Source organism: Bos taurus, chromosome 3 (assembly GCF_002263795.3).
Source record: "Bos taurus isolate L1 Dominette 01449 registration number 42190680 breed Hereford chromosome 3, ARS-UCD2.0, whole genome shotgun sequence".
Classification (NCBI taxonomy): Eukaryota; Metazoa; Chordata; class Mammalia; order Artiodactyla; family Bovidae; genus Bos; species Bos taurus.
Window position 1 is genome coordinate 33,295,746 of NC_037330.1, and position 25,254 is coordinate 33,320,999.

At 50.8% G+C, this 25,254-nt stretch overlaps 1 protein-coding gene across 1 annotated transcript; it reads right to left on the reverse strand.

Moving 5' to 3' along the window:
• Nucleotides 1–20,389: 20,389 nt before the first annotated feature.
• UBL4B (ubiquitin like 4B) lies at nt 20,390–22,003 on the reverse strand. The gene is given in 1 exon segment (NM_001080734.2): nt 20,390–22,003. A coding segment is annotated over 1 exon segment (498 nt). The 5' UTR covers nt 21,813–22,003; the 3' UTR covers nt 20,390–21,314.
• Nucleotides 22,004–25,254: the final 3,251 nt, after the last annotated feature.

Here is a 25,254-nt window from a genome sequence, read left to right on the forward strand (position 1 = left end):
CTTAGCCAGCCTGACAGTGGACTGGTTATAACAGCCCATCCCCAAGCTCAAGGGGTGAGAGCTGATGCTCTGATGTGGAGGGGGAGCGGCAAGAGAACAAGCCGTGCAGGCCATGCTTTCTCTCTGCTTCACCACCAGCTGAGCACCCACGCTGTGTGTGTTTACTTTACCAAGGCTGCCAGCTGCTGGAGTCCAGAGACAGTGCCCCACCTGTTTCTAGAAAAGCCTCTTCTGGCTTCTAGCTGGGAGTGTGGGGTGGAGGCACACGTTCATTCAGTACTGACAGGTAGTCAGCATGGCACGGTGGTCAGCACACCCTAGGGAGACAGATTTGTATTAGTTCTGGCTCTGTTGCTCACTTGTGACCCTCTTGGGGAGCTTATTTAGACTCTCCAGGCCTCAGTTGCTTATCTATGAAAGAGGATAATGTCACCTAATATGAGAAACAGTTGTGAAAATCAAAGTGATTACGAAGTGTCCGGCACGTAGAAAGTGATTTTAAAAGACAGTAAACCAGAAAGAAAAACACCAATACAGTATACTAACGCATATATATGGAATTTAGAAAGATGGTAACAATAACCCTGTGTACAAGACAGCAAAAGAGACAGTGATGTATAGAACAGTCTTATGGACTCTGTGGGAGAGAGAGAGGGTGGGAAGATTTGGGAGAATGGCATTGAAACATGTATAATATCATATATGAAACGAGTCGCCAGTCCAGGTTCGATGCAGGATACTGGATGCTTGGGGCTGGTGCACTGGGACGACCCAGAGGGATGATATGGAGAGGGAGGAAGGAGGAGGGTTCAGGATGGGGAACACATGTATACCTGTGGTGGTTTCATTTCGATATTTGGCAAAACCAATTAAAAAAAAAAAAAAGACAGTTGCCTCGGACTTCCCTCAGGGTCCAGTGGTTAAGACTCCATGCTTCCAACGCAGAAGATGTGGGTTTGATCCCTGGTCGGGGAATTAAGATCCCACATGCTACATGGCACAGCCAAATGATTTTTTAAAAAGTAAAAAGCAGTCATCTCTACTATAGTGGGTGAATGGAAACTCCTCATGGGTACCAGCTTCCATGCTCACCAGCCCAGCATTCTCCTGAGTCTTCCCCTGCACCATCTCTTCTTCTGAGAAGATTTTCCCCCTCAGCTCCACTCATCAGAAGCCTTTCTGTCCTTCAAAGCCCCATTTCAGTGTCACTCCTCCCTGCTACCGTGCCCGATCACCCACAGGATGCTCCTTGCGTAGACTCTGCTCACACTGAGGACTGGCCATTGTACCACCCTTCAGTACGCAGCAGTAACAACAAGTGCTACCGGGATGGGACGCCATTTACCATGCTGAGAACCTAACAGGCCTGAGACTTAGAAGGGTAAGTGACTTGTCCATGGTCACACAGCTATGACGTGGCGAGAGTGAAAGATAAAACTCCGGCCTGTTTGGTTCCGCCTCTTGTGCACAGTTTCTGCATCCTCCCTGTTAATGATACTCTTACTTGACCATCTTTACTCTCTCAACTACATTACCAGCCTGTGTGGTGTGGCAGAAAAAAAAATACAGACCCTGGGTTCAGCTAGAAATAGGGTTAAAATTCACCTTTGCCACTGACGGGTTTTAAGTCCTCAATCCTTCCAGATCTGTTTCCTTGCCTACAGTTGTGTGCGGTCCTTGAGATGACGTGACATGTGGTAATGGGCCTGTCTTGTAACAACAGACATCACTGCTGGCACGGCCTGGTCCCCCAGGTGCCTGGGTGTGTGGTGACAGCTAGTCCTTGAGTGTACATCCTGTGCCAGGCACCCTTCTAAGGGCTCCTGTACATCCTCTCTTTTTCTTCCTGACAACATTACCATGAACTAATGTTTTGTAAATGTTTTAGTAAAGTCCAAAAGACTTTGAGGATCCCCATTTTATAAAACCAGAGCTTAAAGAGGTTGAGAAACTCGCCAGTGCGGAAAAAGCAGACAGCAAAGCTGGGACTTGACCCAGATCCAACAGATCCCAAAACCCATGCTCTGCACCCTGATTCCTCACTGCTTCCTTGCCAAGCAGGTGATGAATGTTCTTCTCCCGTTACTGCCATAAGGTAGTTAAACAGACATCACAAACTCCATTTTACAGATGGAGCAGCAAAAGCCTGAGGTACCAAGTGACTTGCCCAAGGTCACGTGGTGACAGAGTCAGTTCCCGAACTTGGGGCTCCTAAACCCAGGGCTCCACTTTCTCCCTTGTCCCTGCTGCCTGTAGCTGAGATACTTGAGACAGAGACACCAGGACTCTGGGAGCTTGGCCAGTAAGTCGGCCACAGGTCTCAGCCTCAGTCCAGGAAACCTCCAACCATGGAGAAATTTGCTTTGAAGACAAAGGATGATTCCTGGCAAGGAGAGTCATTCCTATTTCTGTTCTAGACAAATGGGAAGCTGTCTCAGATTCCATGATAAATCTTTTTGCTAAAGATGATACATCACTTTGAGCTGGTTATATGCGCAGTCTTTGGACATCATACAAGTCAATTATTGAGACCAAGTTCTCAACGCTGAGCAGAGATATTTTCTTGGTATGCTGTAACAGAGCCAGAGCCTCCCAAGGACTGCAGAGTGCTGACACCTGCCCAGAAGCCCTGTGGGGAAGGTGTCCACCACTCCCATTTTGATGGCCTCCACTGTCTCCCCCTGAGGTCACCACAAGGTTTCTGGGCAGGATTATTGACAGCCAAGATTATTCTGTCTATTTTATAATCCTGAGCTTTACTCTGGGCTAACTGGACTTGGGGAAGTAAGTTTCCACTCCAGGACAAAACCCCAAGTACAGAGCAGCAAACAGGGCCTTGCTTCCCTGACCCTGAGTCTCAGAAGCACATCCCTACACTCTGAGGAGCTCCTTACCTGAGTCTGAAATACTTCCAGGTCAACTCTCTGCCCCCTGCAAACCTCTTGAGCATCACATCTCGCTGAGGCTGACCCTCCAGGCCAGCAGATCCAGCCTTCCCTCACTCTTGGACTCTAAGAGGAGCCTGTGTGTGGCTTTCAGTGTGGCAGGACCAAGGTTTGAGATCCTATCAAGAACATGGGTGATGTGGGCTTCATGACTTTGGGCAGGGCTTTAATTTCTGTGAGCCCTCATCTGAAAATGTGACCAATGGCCAATCCTAGCTCCAAAATGCTGAGAGTCATTCTCTGGGATTCTAGGAACACAGTTGGAGATGGCTGGAGCATAAGATGAGGGGGCTGGAGTGGTAAGGAATAGGGAGGTAGGGATTAAATGGAGAGGGCAGGGGTCTGAATCATACGGAACTTGAATGTCATGCTAAAAGGCTTAGATTTTATTTTAAAGGTAATGGAAAACCAGGGGAAATTTTTAAGCATGGGAGAAGAGTTGCCAGATTTAGCAAATACCAAACATCTATTTAAGTTTAAACTGGGCATCTTGTATTTTATCTGGCAACCCTGCATGGAGTGACAGAGAAAGCTCTCTGGCCACTGAGTGGAGAATGTCTCATAGGGAATAACACTGGAAGCACAGACCATTGAGGAGGTGATTATCTTCCAGGCAATAATCACAAAAGTTAGTATTTGTTGAATGCTTGTTTTTACCAGGCACTGTTCTAAGCATTTTATGTGTATAAATTCATTTAATTCTCATAACAAAGTGTAGTATCATTTCCATTTTACAGGTGAAGAGACCGTGGCACAGAAGGGTTAAGTTATTTGTCCAAGTCACATAGCTAGTTAGTGGCAGAATTGAGACTGGAGTCCCAAGCCCACATGCTTAGCCACCGTGACATGCTGCCACTCCAGCGGACCATGAGAGCCTGGACCCAGCCCCTGTAGTGGGACTCGGGTGTCAGTCAGAAGCTGTCCTGAAGCCCCAGCCCATGGGGTGGGTGTTGGGACACTGACTGGCAGAGAAGTGAGAAGGGAGGCTCAGGGATCCAAGCTCTATCATAGCGACACATTTTCAGATTACCTGGTACTTTTCAAAGCAGGAAGAAGGGCTCATAAGAAAAAGAACTAGCATCTCTTAGCATCTACCAAACACCAGGCAGGGAGCATAGCAATCCTCGACGTATTCAGGAGTCACAGTCAGCAGACACAGTGGTCGACTGCTGTGGAGTAAAGGAGGACTTGAGGATTCTGGTTTGGGATGACTGAGGGGCACCAGTAAGGAACTAGAGAGAATAGGCCATGTTGAATTTATGTCCATGTCCATGTCCAGGACATGTTGAATTTATCAGGTATAAGACCCAGAAAGGTTAAGTGACTACCCTGGAGTCACACGGAAGGTAAGTGTCAGTGCAGAAACTAGAAGTCTCTTTGACTGTGTCTGGGGTGCCTGATAGAGACAGGACCCCAGTCTAGGTTCAGAGATGAAGACACCCCAGAACAGAAGTCGTGACCAGGATTTGGGCACTGCTGTTTGATGCGGGTTCAGGTGGTGCCTACGTGCTCAGTTCTGAGAGCAGACCGTGCCCCTTCAACTTTGAAATGAAAGCCAAGGGCAGTGCTAGGCTGAGTTTTAAGCACCGTGAGCCAAGAACATTCTCTCTGCGACGGTTTTCTCCATCTGTAAAAAGACAACAATATCCACAGCAAAGTTGTTTTGGAGATTAAATGAGGTAAGTAAACGGGGAAGCATTGACCCAAGCCCTGTAATCTGTCCTTGTGCTATTAGTCCAGTCTTCTGCCTCTGCCACTACCCCTCTCCCTTTCCTGCTCCTCCATCTTCCTCTCTCTCCCCAGTCTGCCCTCCCATTTTCTCATCTTCCCTCCTCTCTTTTTAGGCCTTGGGACAGAGCCTGTTCCAGGGAGTGTCTGCAGATAAGCAGCCTAGAGACAAGCGTGCAGTCTCCCATCTCGGTCAGCCCAGCTCCCTCCTCCCGCCCCTAGCTCTCCATCCCCACCCCCACACTCACATGCCACACAGGACAGCCCACCCTGGAGGGCACCAGCCCACCTGGCCTTCTCTCCTGCTGACCAGCAGTTCCCCTCCCTGCTGCCACATCCACTGGCTTCCTAGGGGACCCAGCGACCCCCACAGGCAGTTGCCCAGGGATTGCCACCAGAGGTGGCTGGAGGGACAGCAGAGACACCACAAGAGGCCCAAGGGGATGGGGAGGCTCCAGCCCGGACAGCCTGGAAATGTACAAAGCCGATCCCTAGGGACCGAGCAAGAGACTGACGTCAAGCTGAGGCTGAAAATATAGTCTGGAAAGTCACGCGGCAGCGTGAAAAATGAGCCGTTCTCCCCAGCCAGAGACATGGACGGTGGGGAAGAGACATAAATCCTGGCTCTTTAGAGGCTCCAAACAGCAGGGGCTGCTAGCTTCTAGGCTGCCTGTGGAGAGGTCTCGGGGGTCCCCAGCGTCTCATTCAGGGGCCAGGGCACCTGCAACCACCCCCATTCCTGAGAGCAGTCAGTGCCCTGAGAACTGAGGGCCAGCAAGGGAATCTAGGGGTGATCCTGGCCCCCTCCCCCATGCCCACACTGCTCAGTCCGTCTTTGGCTAAGCCGTGGTGTGGTGGGCAACACAACCTCCCGCAAACCACACCCAGAAGGTCCAGAGAGCCAGGGCCATGCCTCAAAGTGGAGGTCAAGGTCACTGATGTCACTGGGCTCTGAAGTGCAGCCCGCTGCCAGGGAAGCCTGCTTCCCCATCCAGTTTTCTTCCCCTCCCCCGCACCCCCGACCTTCACAGCTACTTAAAAGTCTCTCCTTTTAAGAGGTACAGAGGTGTTGGGTGGCCTGGTGTCCACTCCACAGGCAGTCTGTCAGGGAGCGCCCGGATTCCACTGCAGTGGGAGGTTCTCAGAGACTCACTTCCCATGGCCCTTGGATGCCCAAGCACCCCCTTCAGGCTGGCATGAAAGGAACAGAGGAGCCCCAGACATGAGAGCTGGTCATGGGATTAGGGCTTTCTGGGACACCCGGCCATGGGCCCTCAGGGCCTGAGATGACATCAAAGGCAGACGGCCCTGCCCCCACTGGCCTTGGTACTCCATAAGCTCCCAAGATTTAAAAAGCAGTCCCAGGGAAAGTGACCGGGGTTCCCCACCAAAGCAACCGAGGTTACATTTTCACCACTTCATGGCAATAGAGTCAAATGAGGTTATTTGGTTTGTCTTACCCCTGAGTTAAGGGGCTTCCCTGGTGGCTCCATGGTAAAGAACTCACTCGCCTACCAATGCAGGAGAGACAGGAGACATGGGTTTGATCCCTGGGTCAGGAAGATCCCCTGAAGGAGGAAATGGTAACCCACTCCAGTATTTTTGCCTAGGAAATCCCACGGACAGAGGAGCCTGGCCATTCCATGGGGTCACACATAGTCAGACGCAAGTTAGCGACTAAACAACCACCACCCCTGAGTTTAAGATTCTTACCTTCTACAGTTTCCCATTCCTGTGTCTTGTTCCCTCTTCTGGTCTGCCCCTCCAAGATCTCTTCTTAACACCCCAGCTCTGGTGTTGTCCACTCTCTGTATGCTCCCACCTCACTCCTCACCCCCAGCACCATGATCCACCCCATAGTAAAACACCCTCTCCTTTGAGCTTCTTCACAGACAAGCCTCCTGACACTGCATCTAAGTGTCACACACATGTCTGTCTCCTCCTGCAGGGCTTTTGCAGGGCAAAGAGGGGCCTTGGTCATCTCTGCAACCTTCAGGGTTCAGCTCAATCCAGCCAGAAGGAGGGCTTGGCTCAGTTCATGGAATTTAACTAAACAGGATTCATGTGTATGTTAGCGTCATAGAGACCCTAAAAAGACAACCAAGGGCTGGAGCCCTGGGCTGGGAGGTGGGGATGTCATCAGACTCTCCTTCTTTAGGCGCCTGTCCCCAAAGTCCTGGACCTCAGGGCTCTGACAATCCTTGAGGGGAAGCAGAGCCATGTGCCTGAAAACCTAAGTCAGAGTATATCCCTAACCTCAAAGTCCTGGCCTGGGTCCTCACCTCACTGGGATAAAAAAAACAAAGTCCTTAGCAAAACCCAAAAGCCCTGTGTGACCTGATCCCCATTATCTCTAACCTATCTTATGCTACGCTCTGTTTCCTTTCTGCTCCAGCCACAGCAGGCCTCCTTCAGCACCCACCTCAGGACCTTTGCACCTGCTCTCTCCCATTGCTCAAGTGTTACCTCTAGGAGGCCTTCTCTGATCAGCTTATTCAAAACCACATGCATGCACACACATACACACAAGCATGCTCTCTCTACCCCTTCCCCATTTTCTCCTTATTATTGATCAGCAACTGATACCTATATATTTTATTTATTTATTTATTATTTCTTTCCCCAAGTAGAGTGGAGATTCAATCAGAGCAGGAACTTTTATCTGTTTGATGTTTATTCTTCTCTTGGTTAATTCATGCTCCTCCTTTAATATCTTGTAACAAATTTTGAGATACACAGTTATCTACTCTTTTAAGTTATATTAGATGGTGAGAATTTTTCTTTTTTCCATTTCTTTTCCATGGGGATGGTCTTGATCCCTGTCTCCTGTACAATGTCACAAACCTCCGTCCATAGTTCATCAGGCACTCTATCTATCAGATCTAGGCCCTTAAATCTATTTCTCACTTCCACTGTATAATCATAAGGGATCTGGTTTAGGTCATACCTGAATGGTCTAGTGGTTTTCCCTACTTTCTTCAGTTTCAGTCTGAATTTGGCAATAAGGAGTTCATGATCTGAGCCACAGTCAGCTCCCAGTCTTGTTTTTGCTGACTGTATAGAGCTTCTCCATCTTTGGCTGCAAAGAATATAATCAATCTGATTTCGGTGTTGACCATCTGGTGATGTCCACGTGTAGTCTTTTCTTGTGTTTTTGGAAGAGGGTGATGCTATGACCAGTGCATTCTCTTGGCAAAACTCTATTAGCCTTTGCCCTGCTTCATTCCGTATTCCAAGGCCAAATTTGCCTGTTACCCCAGGTGTTTCTTGACTTCTACTTTTGCACTCCAGTCCCCTATAATGAAAAGGACATCTTTTTTGGGTGTTAGTTCTAAAAGGTCTTGTAGGTCTTCATAGAACCATTCAACTTCCGCTTCTTCAGTGTTACTGGTTGGGGCATAGACTTGGATTACTGTGATATTGAATGGTTTGCCTTGGAAACGAACAGAGATCATTCTGTCATTTTTGAGATTGCATCCAAACACTGCATTTCAGACTCTTTTGTTGACCATGATGGCTACTCCATTTCTTCTAAGGGATACCTGCCCACAGTAGTAGATATAATGGTCATCTGAGTTAAATTCACCCATTCCAGTCCATTTCAGTTTGCTGATTCCTAGAATGTTGACGTTCACTCTTGCCATCTCCTGTTTGACCGCTTCCAATTTGCCTGGATTCATGGACCTAACATTCCAGGTTCCTATGAGATATTGCTCTTTACAGCATTGGACCTTGCTTCTATCACCAGTCACACCCACAGCTGGGTATTGTTTTTGCTTTGGCTTCATCCCTTCATTCTTTCTGGAGTTATTTCTCCACTGATCTCCTGTAGCATATTGGGCACCTACTGACCCAGGGAGTTCCCCTTTCAGTATCCTATCATTTTGCCTTTTCATACTATTCATGGGGTTCTAGCATATTCAAAAAGCAGAGACATTACTTTGCCAACCAAGGTCCATCTAGTAAAGGCTATGGTTTTTCCAGTGGTCATTTATGGATGTAAGAGTTGGACTGTGAAGAAAGCTGAGCGCCGAAGAATTGATACTTTTGAACTGTGGTGTTGGAGAAGACTCTTGAGAGTCCCTTGGACTGCAAGGACATCCAATCAGTCCATTCTAAAGGAGATTAGTCCTGGGTGTTCTTTGGAAGGGCTGATGCTAGAGCTGAAACTCCAATACTTTGGCCACCTCATGTGAAGAGTTGACTCATCGGAAAAGACTGATGCTGGGAGGGATTGGGGGCAGGAGGAGAAGGGGATGACAGAGGATGAGATGGCTGGATGGCATCACTGACTCGATGGATCTGAGTTTGGGTGAACTCCGGGAGTTGGTGATGGACAGGGAGGCCTGGTGTGCTGCAATTCATGGGGTCGCAAAGAGTCGGACATGACTGAGTGACTGAACTGAACTGAAGTGAACTGAGACACTGAGAATAAGAGAGGAAGAAAAAAATATTTGCTTAATAGAAATATACATATAAACATATTCATAGGAAATCTTGTCCTTGTTTCCACAGCTGGCAGAGTATTTATAATTCCCTTATTCCACTGGATGGCCCTTGTTCCCTTTGCCCTCAGCAGATACCTCAGTGAGCTGCAGTCTTTACAGAGTGGAGGTGGGAATTTTAGGGCACATAGCAGGCCTTCAAATAATATTTCTTACATCAGTAAGGAAGAGGCTGGTCTACATGGATCATTGGAAGTAGAAAGAAGCCCGTCTCTGATTTGTGTAGACAACCAGAATAGATAAGCCAACTAAAAAGTTCTGCTTACCACATAACTGTGTGAGCTAACACCCAGGTCAGGAGATAATCTCTTGTTGGTTTTTGTTTTCCAAGGTGCTTGGACACACAATCAGAGAGCTGTCACTTGGGCTCTACCTGCCTCAGGTAAGGTAGGTGAGGTCCTACCTGCCTCTGTGGAGCGCTCTCTTGGTCTGGATGGGTAGGAGGGCTCAGGCGCTGGGAGGTGGTGTGGAGGAGGAAAGGCGGTCCCTCAGCCCCTTGTGCAGCAACTCCTTCGTACTTTCCTCTGGATGACATTTTCCAGTGCCCTCACTGGTGCCGCTAACGAGCCCCAGGGGCCCTGGGGGACTGCCACCAGGGCTTCCGCTGGTGCCCTGAGGGCTCTCCACTCTGCCTGCAGGCTCAGAGAACCTACCTCGGTAGCAGCTTCTCCTGAGTACTGCTCAGGACAACCGGGTTCAAGCAGGAAAGCCAGCTCCAACACACAGCTCCCAGAAGGCCCAGCATCAATCCTCACCCAGCCATAGACCCAGAGAGACACCTGGACTAGGGCAGGGGAACAAACTCATCACCCTTCTCCCAGATCTCTGACTCCAGCCCTGGGACCTGACCCCAGCGAGGCACGTGACACACTCAAGCAGTTCCAAAGGCAACAAGCAAAATGGGCAGTGCTTCTGAGAGGGTCCTTGGGACCATCCACTCGCTTCTGCCACTCATTGGCTGAATCACTTGCATTCTCTGAGTGCTGATTCTGATTCTTTATCTCGAAGGTGAGAATAACAATGCGTGCCTCACCCACTGTTTAAAGGTCCTGATGTGACCCTGTGTTTACACCCAGAGACTTGCAGAAGCTGCACAAATGCTGCAGCCGTGCAGGCAGAGGCAGAGCTGCCCCAACACACCCACGTGACGCCCCGGGACCGCCAAACGCACCTCTCCACTCTTTTACTGATGCCTCCTGCCCTGCTGTGTGTCAGCAGGAGCACCCTGTGTCAACCAATGAATCAGACCCTGTAGGAGATGTGTATGGGAGCTTACACGAGTGTGGAGCTGGCTAAGTGAGCCCAAGATCTGTGGGGCAGGCAGGCAGGCAGGCAGGGAAGACCATGGGTAGACTGGAATCCACAGGCACTAGCTGAAGCTGCTGGCCACAGGCTTGAGTCCCTCTCAGGAAAGACCCAAGTCGTCTCTATCTTTTTTAAAACAATATTTATTTCTGTATTCATTTATTTGGCTGCTTTGGGTGTTAATTGCAGCATGCTGGATCTGTAGTTGGGGCATGTGGGGTTTAGTTCCCTGACCAGGGATTGAATCGGAGCCCCCTGCACTGGGAGCACAGAGTCTTTAGCCACTGGACCACCAGGGAAGTCCCCCAAGCCTTCTCTTAAAGCAGGGATCCGCAACCTCCAGAATTCAATGCCTGCTGATATAAAGTGGAGTTAATTAATACTAGAAATAAAGTGCACAATACATCCAATGTGCTTGAATCAACCTGAAACCATTCTCCACCACCCCCGTCCTTGGACAAATTGTCTTCCACGAAACTGGAAGCCAGTTTCTGGTGCCAAAAAGGTCTCTGGTGCCAAAAAGGGCTTCCAACACAGTGAGCCAAGCCCCCCAGGATTATCTCCATAATTTAAAGTCAACTGATTAGGGGCTTGAACCACCTGTGTAAAAGCCCTTTAAAGCAGCACCTGAGTTAGTGTTTGATTTAGTAACTGGTAGATGGGAAGTCGGAGAAGGCAATGGCACCCCACTCCAGTACTCTTGCCTGGAAAATCCATGGATGGAGGAGCCTGGTAGGCTGCAGTCCATGGGGTCGCTAAGGGTCAGACACGACTGAGCAACTTCACTTTCACTTTTCACTTTCATGCATTGGAGAAGGAAATGGCAACCCACTCCAGTGTTCTTGCCTGGAGAAAATCCCAGGGCTGGGGGAGCCTGGTGGGCTGCCGTTTATGGGGTCACACAGAGTCGGACATGACTAAAGCGACTTAGCAGCAGCAGCAGATGGGAAGTATATGCTACAAAATAGCTGCCACTTTCTTTCTGTTGTCCAACTCCATGAAAGACTAGCACACGGGGATTCTGTAGCCAAGCCAGGCTACCAGGAAGCCATCACACATCCCACTTGCTTAAATCTGTATAAAGACACTTCTTGTCAACATACAGTCACGGTTTACAAAGCACATTTAAATTCCATTGTCTCACGTAATCCTCATGACAGCTCTTTGAAGGGAATTTATTTTATTGTTGACTTACCTAACCTCACACACAGCTGCTAAGTGACAGAGTTGGGATTTGAGCCTGTGTTGACCTGATTCATTCACATCCTCACGAGAAAGTGAGTTTGATAAGCGGAGGGAGGAGAGAAAAGCTTCAGTTTCTGGCTGCATTTTAGAAAAGGGCAAAGGAATAGAGACCCAGATATGTGAAACAATCTTTGCCTAAATGTTGGTTTTGCTGGGGCCCATTCTGGATGACAACAAGATAAGAAGTCACAAACAGGGGATTTTACTCTCCTGCATATGGTGCTTAAAAAGCCCCATTTCTTTCCCCCAATTAAATTAAATCTGTCCCAAGCCTCTATCCTACCAGTGCAGAGGGAATTCAAGGCATTGTTATTGGAGCTTCCTTCTCCACTATCCATTAGAGGTGAGCAAAGATTCTGGAGTTGCCCACATCACAGCACATTCAGGGAAGGGCCCACTGGCCCCTCTGTGTGCACTGTCCACACAGCTCTGCTCATGACCAGTCCTCATTTGGTCTCTGCCAAGAGTCAACTTTCTCAGGTCACCTTGCTGCCATTGTCCTCTGGCTCCTCCCAACCTCCTGGGAAGCCCCATTCCTTGCTCTTTAGCTTGTTTTCCTCCAAACTTCCCTTCCACCATCTCCTTCAGCATAATCCCCTCAATGAACCTGTATTTTTTTCTTTTCTTTTTTGTTGGACTGTGAAGAAGGCTGAGCGCCGAAGAATTGATGCTTTTGAACTGTGGTGTTGGAGAAGACTCTTGAGAGTCCCTTGGACTGCAAGGAGATCCAACCAGTCCATTCTGAAGGAGATCAGCCCTGGGATTTCTTTGGAAGGAATGATGCTAAAGCTGAAACTTCAGTACTTTGGCCACCTCATGCGAAGAGTTGACTCATTGGAAAAGACTCTGATGCTTGGAGGGATTGGGGGCAGGAGGAGAAGGGGACGACAGAGGATGAGATGGCTGGATGGCATCACTGACTCGATGGACGTGAGTCTGAGTGAACTCTGGGGGTTGGTGATGGACAGGGAGGCCTGGCATGCTGCAATTCATGGGGTCGCAGAGAGTCGGACACAACTGAGTGACTGATCTGATCTGATCTGATGATTTTTTACTTATTTATTTTAATTAAGGATAATTGCTTTACAGAATTTTGTTTTCTGTCAAACCTCAACATGACTCAGCCATATGAACCTGTATTTTTACAAAACAAAATCCAGGAAAGGGTAAAAGTGGTCTTCTAGGTGCCCTGACAACCAACTGTTGTAGTAACAATAACAGACTTACTGAATATTTATTGTCTACTAATCACTTATGTTGCCTCATTTAATCCTATTAATAAGACGCTATTATTATTAACCACTTTTACATATGAGGGAAACAGAGGCCTGAAGTCACGTGTCCAAGGTCAGCTCAGCTCACAAGCATCTCCCAGCTTTCTGACTCCAGGGCCTGTGCTCCAACCACTGCTCTTTGCCATCTCTCCCTAAAACTGGTGTAAGGAAAGGTGGCGCAAAAGCCTGCCTGGGTGACCTTGGGACAGAGGAAGGACAATTAGCCACAGAAGCAAAATCAAGTCACAAGACAGTTGCAATAAATTCTCTCATGCAGATAGGTGCGCAGTGGGGAAGGGGAGTAAAGGACTCAGATTCTGGGTCTGCTATCTACCAGCTCCCTGACTTACCCTCTCTGTCAGTCTCCTCCCTTCCAAAATGAGGTTGGTGAGCCCAACCTTCCAAGCTTGATGAGAGGATCAAAAGGCAAAAAGTATGTAAGAGCTCTTTGTAAACTCTGAATTCTGTAGATGTTTCATGTTAAGGGTATGGGCAGAACATATGCCTTGCCAGCGCCTGAGCTGAATAACATTAGTCGTGGCAGCCCTAAACAAAAGATAGCCCGGTGCCAAGGTTAGGTCACTGTTCTGGGATCTAGGGAGCCAGGCAAAAAATTCTTTTAAAGACTGAAACAGAGAGTTTGCTTTCCTGTGCTAAAGATGCTGGAAAACATAGAACTACATTTCCTAGACTTCTTTGCAGCTAGGGCCCATGAGTGACCGAGTTCCATGAGGAAAATTCCTACATGAGCCTTGGAAGGGCTGGGGAAGATAGGTGTGGAGGCAGAAAGAAATGTAAGGCAGAAGCGGGGTCAGGGGAGATAAAGCCTCTTGGGTGAGCTGTGGAGGTTTCCAGTGCCTGCTCCCTGGGTACAGGCAGCAGAGCTGTGTCTCCACCAGGGCAGCCCCATGGGATGCTCATGGAATTCTCCTGGCTCTGTGATGTCTTGGCCCTCTCCAAGGTTCTATAAACTACCTAATATCCTCTAATAAATTCCTTTCTGCTTAAATCAGCCAGAGTGGAATCTGTTCTCCCAGACTGGTATTGGAAGAGATTCCAAGCAAGAAACCCTCGAGGATATGAGAATCTGGGACTGGTTTCCGAACACGTTGCATTTCCAGACAACAGAGAGTCAGTTAGCCCCAGAAGACGGGATTTGACTGGTGGTCGGCACATCACGGTGAAACAGCTACTGCTCTCACTCTAAAAGCCCCACAGTAAGGAGTCCGCGGGAGGCAAGGCTTCAGCAATTTAGCCGCTGCTGAAGTAAACCTCTAAAATAAGCTTTTATTATGAAAAATTTCAAACCAACACAAAAATAGTAGTATGCTCAAGCCCTCATGTACCCAGTTTCTACAGTCACCCTGCTATCATTCTGTCACTGCAGGAACTTCCTCTGTCCCAGTTCACTGGATTGTTCTGAAAAAAATCTAATGTAACATTTCACCCCGAAGTACTTCAGCGTGCTTCTCTAAAAGGTGACTTTTAAAAATATAACCATGACAATATCTCACCGCCTAGAAATGGACACTAATTCCTTAATACCATCAAATATCCAGTCAGTGTTTATATTTCCCCATGGTCTTGCCTTTTTAAAAATATTTTTTCATATGGACCATTTTTTAATGTCTTTATCAAATGTATTGCAATACTGCTTCTATTTTTATGTTTTAGGTTTTTGGCCACAAGGCATGAAGGATCTTAGCTCCCTGACCAGGGATTGAACCTTCATCCCCTGCATTGGAAAGTGAAGTCTTAAACCCTGGATCGCCAGGGAAGTCCCTTGCCTTTTGTTTTTTAAGTTTGCTCAAATCAGGATCTAACTAACTCTATCCATTGTGATTAGTTGATACACCTCTTAAATTTCTTTTAATCTATAAATTTCTCTCCCTCTTTCTTGCTCATTTTTTTCTTCCTGTTGAAGAAATTGGGTCATTTGTTCCATAAAATTTCCCATAGATCAACCTTCCCAACTAACTTCTTGGAAAGTTAAAATCCACATGTCTAAGACTCTGTTTCAACTAAGGTTTCATCACAACCTGGCTTCTTCCAGGCAGACCACTCACCTGGTACTTGTAGGTGGAAGTGGGCCAGCTCAGAAGAGGCAGCTCTTCAAAGCGGGGCTGGAGACAGCAGAGTCCAGGGCGCACCTGTCATGGGGACTCTGGATCATCCCTGGAACCCAAGGAGCCAAGTGGTAGGTGAGATGGCAGTCTGGGTGTCCCTCCTGGCTAAGTGTCCAAACCTGGTCACTTGGCCCTCCCAGGGATCCTGTAAACCATAACCCCTCCATGCAATACACCCCTTTAGGTATGAACTGGTCAGAGTGCATTCTGCTGACTGCAATAGAAATCAATGTGGGTGGAGGGCAGGGGTAGAATAAGCCTTAATTCTGCAGAGCACTTTAGGGTTCATAAAACACTTCTCATACATTGGGTGCTCTTTACTACCCCAAAAGAGGGCATTGAACAGATGAGTCAGACCAAGCAACCAAACCTCCCAATTAAAGGAGTATCTCAAGCTCAGTCTCAAATCTTCAGATTCCAGGCCTCACACTGTTCTCACCATCCGCCTCCATCTCCTCACGGGCTGCCAGACTCACAGCACAGAGGAGGGGTGTCTGGGGCTACAATGGCCCAGGAAATAAGCCAACACAGAGAGATGCAAAGGCTGTAGAGAGACTCCTCCCTCTGGGTAAGATGAATGCACGTCCTCCCCCAAACTCTCTTCCTGGTGATGTCAGGGTCACATGGACAAAGTCCTAGGGTCTGAGCACCCCAATACTCCTCCTTTCAGGCAGGCCGTGCTGGAGAGAGGGGCAGCAGCGGTCAGGAAAGACAGCCCTCCAAGTTAAAGCCCACTCTGTTGCCCCAACTCTGTCACCAAAGCCTTTCAGAGTCCAGTGTGTGGACTCTGTTCTAGTGTGTGTGTGTGTGTGTGTGTGTGTGTGTGTGCACGCGCGCATGTGTGTGTGTGTGTGTAAGGGGGTACACTGGGAATTGGTCAGGGAAATAAAGTGGAAGGGGGCTCAGGGGATCCTGAGAGGACCAAGGCTTTCTCCAATGCATGGTCACTCAAGTTTAAGTAGTGGCAATGGCCTGAAATTATCTAGATGAGAGGCTGAGGAGGGGGCTCCGAGGGCCTCCCTCCTGCCCTATCTGATGGACAGCAGCTTTGATCCTGGAGTCTGAGGCTCATAAATAATATCCCAGGCATGGGTGCCCTGGGACTTCTCCAAGGGCAGCTGGCTGACAAGACCGACTCTGCCAGGCCTTGCAGGCAGGCCTGGCCCCATTGCAGCAGGCCGTGACGGGTTTATGGCCAGCAACCGACAGTAGTTACCTCAGATTTATCATCCATCTACAAGGGCAAGGGGAGCCACTAAAGGCTGCCGGGGAGCCACTCAATCACTGTGATGGGAAGTGCAGTCGGAGGCGGTGGAGAGCAAGGAGGTAGGAGCATGCTGGGAGCCTGGGCTTCCTGCTGGCTCCTTGGGTTACAGTCTGTTCTTGAGGGGGATTTACAGTCCTGGAGCCCACAGGAGTCAAGCCACCTCCGAGAGGGAGGCAGAGCTGAAGGAGAATGAGGGTGCCAGTACGGTTGGACTGGCCCAGACAGAGCCGTGAGGGGAAGCACGGGGACCCAGCACCCAACCCGCTGGCCACAGGGCCTGTGAGAGGCAGCTTGCCACCTTGGCCAACACTGCCTGACCGCCTGCCTGGGCAGTTCTGCCTTCCTGGCAGCACGTCCATCTTCAAGCAAGGCTGTTCGTGGTAACCCTGTATGTGTGAATACCTGTGCCCTTTCTCTGGATGTGTGTCTGTTTGGGGGTTTACGTCAGCAAAAAAGGTGCATGCATGCAATGAGGCCATTTCTCATTGTGCTCGAGCACCGGACAGCTATGTCTATTAATTAGTATCACACCTGTGCACAGGTAGGGTGGAGGGCGGGGACATCATCAAAGCCAGAGGGTTCTGGGTCCTTGTCCACGCCTATCTAATGGGTGAGTCAGTAGATACAAGAATACAAGAGAGAGCACACAGGAGGACAGGGAGAAGGGCTGGTGGGGTTTAATAGAAGGGTGAGTATGGATGAAATGGATGGGAGGAAAGAGAAGCTGGGCAGGGGTGGATGGAAAGAGACTTAAAGATTAGAGGGAGAGCCAAAAAGCGCCCAGATGTCCACACAGTGCAGCCAACTCGGCCCCAGATGTGGTCACGAACAGGAGGGAAAGGGTGGAAAAGAGGTACAGGAAGAAAAGCAGAAAGGACAAGGGAGGAGGAAGGCTCGAGAGGGAGGAGCAGGGTGAGGCAGCTGGTGGGAACATCATCTGCTCCAGGAGCCCAGGACCTGGCTCTGCAGCTTACTCACCTCAGCCATCTCCACCAGCTAGAGCTTGCTTGGCAGCTGGACCTGAGCACAGGGCAGCCTGCCCTCTGGCCACACCACAACCACCCAGGCCCAGCTCAGAGCCCAGAGAGAGTGATCCAGGCCTGGCCTGGGTAAGAAGCAAACTTGCCACCTTGGAGAGTTCACACAGAGAAAGGAGTCTCTGCCCTCAGACATGAGGGGGTTGATGTCAGTACAAGTGTGGAGCACCGTTGCAAGGCCCAGCTGCTACCCAGCACACAAGTGGGTACACCCACATGGCCATCTCCATGTTCCTACATGTCTTGTGAGCACCTGGGTCCTGACAATATAAGGCATCGCTTGGATAGCGCAAAAGCTGGTCCAGGCCACCTCTTCCTGCAGCCCTAGGAATTCCTAGGTTCAGCGCTGCAAAGTCTCCTCTTTCTGTCCTTGCATTTGCTGTGAGGGATCTTCTGGCTGGACTGCCTGGGCTCCAGCAGCCTGAACCCCAAAAGGCCAGGTGTGAACCCAGACACTGCAAGTGGAACAGAGCCTAAAGCTCATTTCTGCAAACCTGGTTCTGCCACTACAGACCACACCCTATGGGTGTGAGGTGTTGAGGGGGTATCTGTTTGTTTGCCAGTGTGCTCCTTGGGTATGTCACATGATTCTGGGTATCATGGGGCACCCAGCCAGGTCAGATGCTGGCTGTGCTGAGCCAAGCAACAGTTCTCCAAGTGTGATGTGTAGACCCCTGGGTGTCAGGAAAAGTCCTTGAGGTACCCTTCAACTTTTCCCCTTCCCTATCCTCCACTGGTGTCTGGCCCTTTGTGAGATTCCCTTTCTCTGAATGTGGGCAAGACCTGTGACTTGGTTCTACTGTAGCATCAGGCATCCAGCGTCTCTGAAGCCCTGGGAACGCTGTAAGCCTTCTCCTTCACCAACATCTACAAGAATGTTCATCCTGACAGACTGTTCCCTGCCCTACCACTCAGGGCTAAGAGTAAAAATCATACGGCCAGTTACACACACATCCCCACATCTCAATCCTAGGCTATGTGGCAGGGCTTCCCTGAGCCCCTCTGCTGCACCAAGCAACCAGGGACAGCAGGGGGCGCACTTCTCCCTACACTGTCTTCTCAGGGAGCCCAACCTAGATCCCCAGCACAAAGCATAGCCCATGCTAAGACCACCATCAACCTGTATCATCAAAGAATAAAGGACTTACGAAATAGCACATGAACCAGGGTGTGATTCCTGTTTCCATCAGAAAGACGATTTCGCCAGGGACCGGAGGATAGAGGCTGTTGGCCTTTGGTGATGCAGGCAGGAACTTGGAGGAGAAGGCAGATTTCTATGTGGCTGAGAACACAAAGCTGGAAACCCAGACGCCGTGGCTGCCCTGAGATGACTCCTACTTGAGCAAAGCGGTTACCTCTAAAGGGATCTATGTGTCCTTTTGTGGCAGGAGAGAGATGCTGTGGGGAAGTGGCAGGGCTACATGCCCAGGGCTGCAGTTTAAGAAGAGTGCCCCCTCCCATTCCCACGGCTCCTCAGATGGTAACAGCAGAGGAGGGAGCCTTCAGTGGGTTTGCTGGCATAGGTTCCAATTCACCTTTGAAATGAGGTGAAACTGAGACAAGGAAGGACCTCTAGGGCAAGATAGGAGCCAAGTTTCTCCACACAGGGGAGGATTCTAACCCACTGCAGGAGTGTGAGTGGCCCCTCTGCCCCCAGCCTCCCAATATTCCCTGATACCTGTAAGTTCATCCATTAGGGGACAAACCCCACAGTGGGAAATGCAGCATTGAATAAAATATCCCTGGGAGAGAGAACAGAGGCAAGTTCTTGCTCAGTTCCACGAGGCAGTGCATTCTCCCCTGGGCTCAGCTTTGTGGGGAGGGCTGGAAGCAGGGCCCCCCGGGAAGCGTGGAGTCAGAAGTGGGAGACCATCACAGGCACTCCAGAGCAGAACAACTCTCCTTCCTCCCATGTGGGGCCTGGAGTCCCTCCCCGCAGCTCTGGGGACTACCAGCCGAGGTGGCTGCTCCCGGCCAGCCCCGACACTCCCACTAGCCAGAGAGACAACAAAGCCGTCCCCCATCCCCTTGTGCCAGCTCCTCTTGGCAAAAGGAATAAAACGGCCCACTTATTTTTATCACTCACAGATTTCCCAGGAAATGGGCTATTAGTTCCCCTAATATAAAGATAATAGGCTTGTCCCCCTCCATACGTGGCACAGCCCAGCATGAACATACTTGAAGCTCCATCAGAAGGTCTCTCCTGCAGAGGATGGGGTACCTGGGAGCAGGACCTAGAGAGGAGCCAGAAGCTGGGGTTCCCCCACCCCCTGATGGCAGAGACACAGTTTCAGGAGTCTCTCCCTGCCCTGTAGCTGATCCCATCCTACTCTCAATTGTAATCTTCAACACCTATGGGGTAAGTAAACACTACTATAAAACACCCCAACAAATAGGATGTGGGGGCCCCATAAGCCAAGGACAGGATGCTTCCCAGGGACCTGTGTATGCCTGTGTGTGCTAAGTCTCTCCAGTCGTGTCCAGCTCTTTGTGACCCCATGGACTGTAGCCCACCAGGCTCCTCTGTCCATGGGATTCTCCAGGCAAGAATACTGGAGTGGGTTGCCAAGCCCTCCTCCAAAGGATCTTCCTGACCCAGAGGTTGAACTTGTGTCTCTTATGTCTCCTGCACTGGCAGGCAGGTTCTTTACCACTAACGCCACTTGGGAAGCCTTGGAACTTGGGTGCCTCCAGTTCCTTTCTAGATTATGCTTCATCCATTTCCCTTCCTCTCCACAGACCCACTGTGATAACAGCACTGCCAGGACTTCAGAGCACCAGGCTCTCAGTGAGTGCCCTGCCCTCTCACACATGGGCTGTGGGAGCTCCTCAGCCCTTGGTGAGGGCCTTCTCACACCAGAACAGAGAAAGGGGCCTGGCTTTTCTATAGTCTGTGAGGACTGCGCCCTGCAAGGTGGTGGCTGGCACCTGGGCATGTAGTCACACGGGCTGCAGTCTGGTTTTATGTTGCTGCTTTACTTGTCACACGTATGACCTCTCCACCGAAGCTGCACGCTCTGTGAGAGCAAGGGCCCTGACTGGTACTCTCTTTGCTCCCAGGAAGCCTGGGCAGTGATGGGCAGGAAATGGGGGCTCAGTGAGCCCCAGTGATTGATGAGATTTGGGGCAGGGCACAGGGGAGTGCGGCCCTGTGCTGCTCACGCTGACCACGGTGAGTGTGCAACGATGCAAACTGCCTTTTCAGCCTAAGCCTCGGCTTCCTGCTCTCCCGCGTGTGTGTGTGTGTCCCTGAGAACACCAGACCTGCACACAGAAGCCCTCCCCAACTCCTACCTCTGCTGCCTCTGCCCCTTACGCTGTGGAAGCACGAGCAGGCAGAAAGTAGGGACAGCCTCTCTCAGAGGGCAAGTGCCAGCTGCCAGGCACTCCTTTCCCCTTGGCCATCGGAGGCCTGGGGGTGGGCGCCATGGCCTGGGGATGGAAGAAATGAACTCACGTTATCTGTCTTTCTGCCCCCAAGGAGAAAGACAGTCTGTCTAGAGACACGGAGACTCTGAGCCAGGAGGTGTGCTGACAGCCTGGGCTGTTGCTGGACAAGCAGGGGCAAAGCCGCCCAGCCCAGGAGGAGCTGCTCCCCCAGAGGGGCAGAGGGTGGGGGCAGCCGGTGACCACCCCTTTTGGGCTGTCCGTGGAGAGACCAGAGCCGCTTCTAGTGATGGGGAGGGAATCCCTCTGTGTTTCAGAGGGGAACCCACAGGCCCAAGAGAGGAGAAAAAGGCCCAAAATCCCTCCAGTTGCTCTGAAATTTCAAAAAGGGGTAAAGATGCATCTATGTCAGCAAGAACTTGTGGGGAGTCACTGGGGAAAACTTAAGGATGAGGCAGGGTGAATTTGAGTGTGCAAACAAGCAGGATGGCTGGTTTACTGAACAGCCTCCTTTTCCTCTTCCTTATTGGGACTCAGAACCTCAGGCTCCCTCTCCCCAGTGGGCTGTGCGAGTGGCTCCTTGGTCAGGAGGTACCGCGCCAGCTGCTCCAGGTCCCCCAGGCTTATCCTCTGCAGGCACTCCTCGTGCTCCCGCCTCAGCAGCTGCAGCATTGCCTCAGTGTCCTGGGGCCCAAAGTGTTTGGCCAGGACCTGGCCCAGGTGGTGCCACAGGGGCTGGGGCAGGCGGGTGTCCTCAGGCGCCGGCTTCTCCAGGGGCCGCACGACCACGCTGATGGAGGCGTTGGGCCCAATGCGGTAGTCGGAGAGCCGCTTGTCATCTGCCAGCAGCTGGCCGCGGAAGAGCAGGTGCTGCTGCTCCTCCGGCACATGCAGCCGCTCGGACACCAGCTTCTTCAGCATGGCCACGCTCTCCTGTCCTGACACCTTCAGGCTACATCTCCGGCCCAGGAGCAGCTTGACTGTGAGGAACATCGGGCTGCCAGCAGATTCAGGAGGGATCCATGCTCTGGCGGCTGCCCTGAGGGTGAAGGGGTTCTGTAGGAGAAGGTTTATGTGGGTGGTTTCTCCTTATCAACGGAGGGCAGTGGTCCCAGGAGGCCGAGGCCCGGGCCCAAGAGGACAGCCATTGGCTGATGCATGGTGATGTCACAATGCTGCTTATCAGAGGGCTCATTTCCAGAGTGGAACTTTAGGGAAATGAGAAGGGGCATTTGGGACACAGAACATTCCTTCCTCCTTTAGAGGAGAAATGAGAGGAGAAGAGGAAAAAAGGAGGGTCGGGAAAGCGAACGTAGGACTAGGAGAAAGGAGAGCAGGAGGGTGTGACAGGAGGGCCCAAAGGACAGGGCGGCAGAAGGAAACACACCCATGTTGCCTCATTCAGCACTATTTCATGCCCTTTCTGCCGGGACCCATCCCCAAGGAGAGATCATATCATGATAGATATTTCCTGCTTTAATTTATCAAGGGTCCTCCTTCTGTCACACACTTGACACGCCCTCTTGGATTGGGTTTCCCAGACACAGAGACAGGGATTCTCAAGCACATACATAGTTGGGAGGTAACCCCAGGATGCTCCTGTAAGCAGGAGCGAGAAAGCGAGACAGATAAGGGTGGGCAGTCCACACTGCATCAGTGAGCAGATGGCCTCTGTGGTCAACTAGGAGCTCTTAGTCCCAGCGGGCACCTTGAGAGGCCACATGGAATACACCAGCCGTGCGTCGGGGAAGTAAAGAAGCTGTATCCGTGCCTTTGGTCTTTGGGGTGCTAACTTGGTACCTGTGGTCTTAATGTGTGCAGAGCCAGCTCCAGTGACCAAAGAAGACCCTCCTTAGGCAGAGACTTGCAGGAGCTGGCAGTAACTTTAACTCTCTCCACTTCCATCTCACCCCCATCCCCTACTTACAAATAATTCTCTCTTGGCACAGTTAAAGCCCACTCAACCAAAAGAATGAGACTACCTGAGGGAGGCGCCAGGACACAGAAGTCACTGTAAAACCTGGCAATGGAGGCTAGCTGCTCCCACCCCAGGGTCAGACCACCTGGGATGATACACTCTCCTCTCATGGGTTGAGACAAGATAAAACCCTAGAACCTAAAAAAATCCCTCGTGACCTTTGAATTCCAGCGCCAGCTAACCCCACCCAGGGCCCAGCCCCTTTTGCAGAAATGAATCTGCTGGAACCCATCTTAAGCAACTGGGAGTGCCGAGGGGCTCAGGCTGGGCCACCGGCAGCATCTGCTGCAAGGCCCGACCTTAGTGAATCCTCCCGGCCTCTGGGGCAGGTACTGTCCTACCCTCCACCTGCCAGAGGAGATGGTGGGGCTGCCTACTGTCACTGCCAGCAGGCAGCACACAAGTTTGGCCTCCTGCGACATCTGCTCGGTGCCCTGTGTGCCCGAGGGTGCCCGCGGCTCCGAGGCCAGTAAGGAAGGAACATGCTGGGGCCTCTGGTGTCAGCAACTTCTGTGGTCTCGGTAGTTTTCTGCTCAACTTGAAGGTCCCCTGGGCTGAGCCCTGTGAATGTGCTAACACATTTAAATCCATGAGGAAGGCAATGGGTGCACTCTGGAAATGAGTGAGCGTGGAGGCCTGGCTGACGTCCCGCAGCTGGTGGGGAATATTGTCAGGGGTGCACTCACTTCTCCGCGACACTTTGTGCTCCACGGCTGCTCCCGGCAAGAACCTGTTCTTTCCTCTCCTCCCCTCTTCTTCCCCCTTTCCTTCCTCTCCCTGGGGCCTGGGCTACACTTGATTGAGACTGTTGCCAACAGCCCTGGACTTTCCAGACCTCACCCTTCCACAGCACTGGGCTGATTCTCTACCCAGGTTGCGCCTGCCTCCACCCCCTCCTCTGACTCTGGCAGCCTTGGACGGCAGAAGAAAACATCCACGAATGCCACAGACTCAGCTGCCCTCTTCCTTCCTCCAAACCCTTGTTCTCACCTCCAGCAGGTGACCAAATTCTAGTCCATCAAGAAACTAAGCTAAAGAGTCAGGAATCTCACCCCAAGAATGAATGGCCCTGAGGGAGCAGGACTGGAAGGAAGAGACGCACTATGAATTCTGAGCCACCGGCTGGAAGAAAGTGAGGGTCTGAACTGGGCTGGGATTGGTGGAGATGCAAAGGAGGGGCAGATTTTGGATTTTGTTCCGAGGAAGAACAGAAATAATAAGAGGGCTCCTGTGGTCGGGAGAGGAGAGGAGGAAGGAGGTGGGGAAGGGCAGCTGACTGCGCGGCACTCTTGAGTGACACCATCTGGTTTCACCCTTTTGCTTTTGGAATCAAACCTAGCTCCTCAGCCTGGCATCCAAGGGCATCATGACCTGTCTCTGCTTCCCCTCAGGCTTCCTCATTTGGCATCCTCCACTCCAGCCACACCCACCAGCCTTTTCCTCTACTTAACCTGTTTCATTAGAATGCTTCAGCTCATCCTTCTAAATGCTGGTTAAAACCCACTTCCTCCATGAAGCCTTCCCTACTTTCCCCAGTCCTAGGTGAAGGTAATCCCACCTGCCTCTGTGCAGCCATTACCCTCCTTGAACATTACTTGTGTTGATGTACCTATACATATCTGTGTCTCCCTCACTGACTCTCAGTGGCAGAGAATGGGTCTCATCTGTTTTTGTAACCCTGCTTCCAGCACACAAAGACTGGTACACAGAAGGCCTCACATGCACGTTTGTTGAAAGAAGATAAATTTCAACATGCTGAGCCGTGCAGGCAGATGCAGGGTCCAGAACAGCAGGCTGTGGAAGCGAATGAACCTGCTTGTAGCCTCTCCATCTCCCCCAGAGAAATGAAAATTCAAAATTACATAAAAAAATAAGTCAGAAAGCGTTTGCAGTCTTTACCAAAGGACCTTCTATAGCATTCTTTAAACAGCCACCTCCCTTGGTATTTGGAATGAGATAGAAATTGCAGATGTTCATACAGTGCGTGGGGGCCCCGTGGACTCCATGATGGCAGGACGTCTGTCTTGCGGAGGGAGCTGAGGATGACTGAGGTTTCTCCTCGGCTGTCTGGGAGTTCCCAGCCTCTGGAAGGAAGGACCCTGTGATGGACAAACCGTGAGATGGACAAGGTTGTGGTGGGGGGAGCTACTGTGAAAAATGCCCAGAGCAGAGCTAACCTAGAAAGGCTTCCTAGGGGCAAGGTTTAAGTCGTCTTCTGCTGGAGATGGAAGGAAAGTGAAACAGGAGGGGAGTGGCCTGCAATCTCTCTCCCAGGCTATGGAATTTATGAGGAAAGAGTAGGGGCCCGGGTCCTGGGCTTGGAGGAAGAAAAGAACCAGCTACCTGCCTCAGCCAGACCTCCTAGACTTGCCCCAGCCACTGGGGAAGAAAGGTTGGGCCTGGGCTTCTAGAAACAGGTGAGACCACAGCTCAGACTCTGGCTCCTCAAAGCTAGTG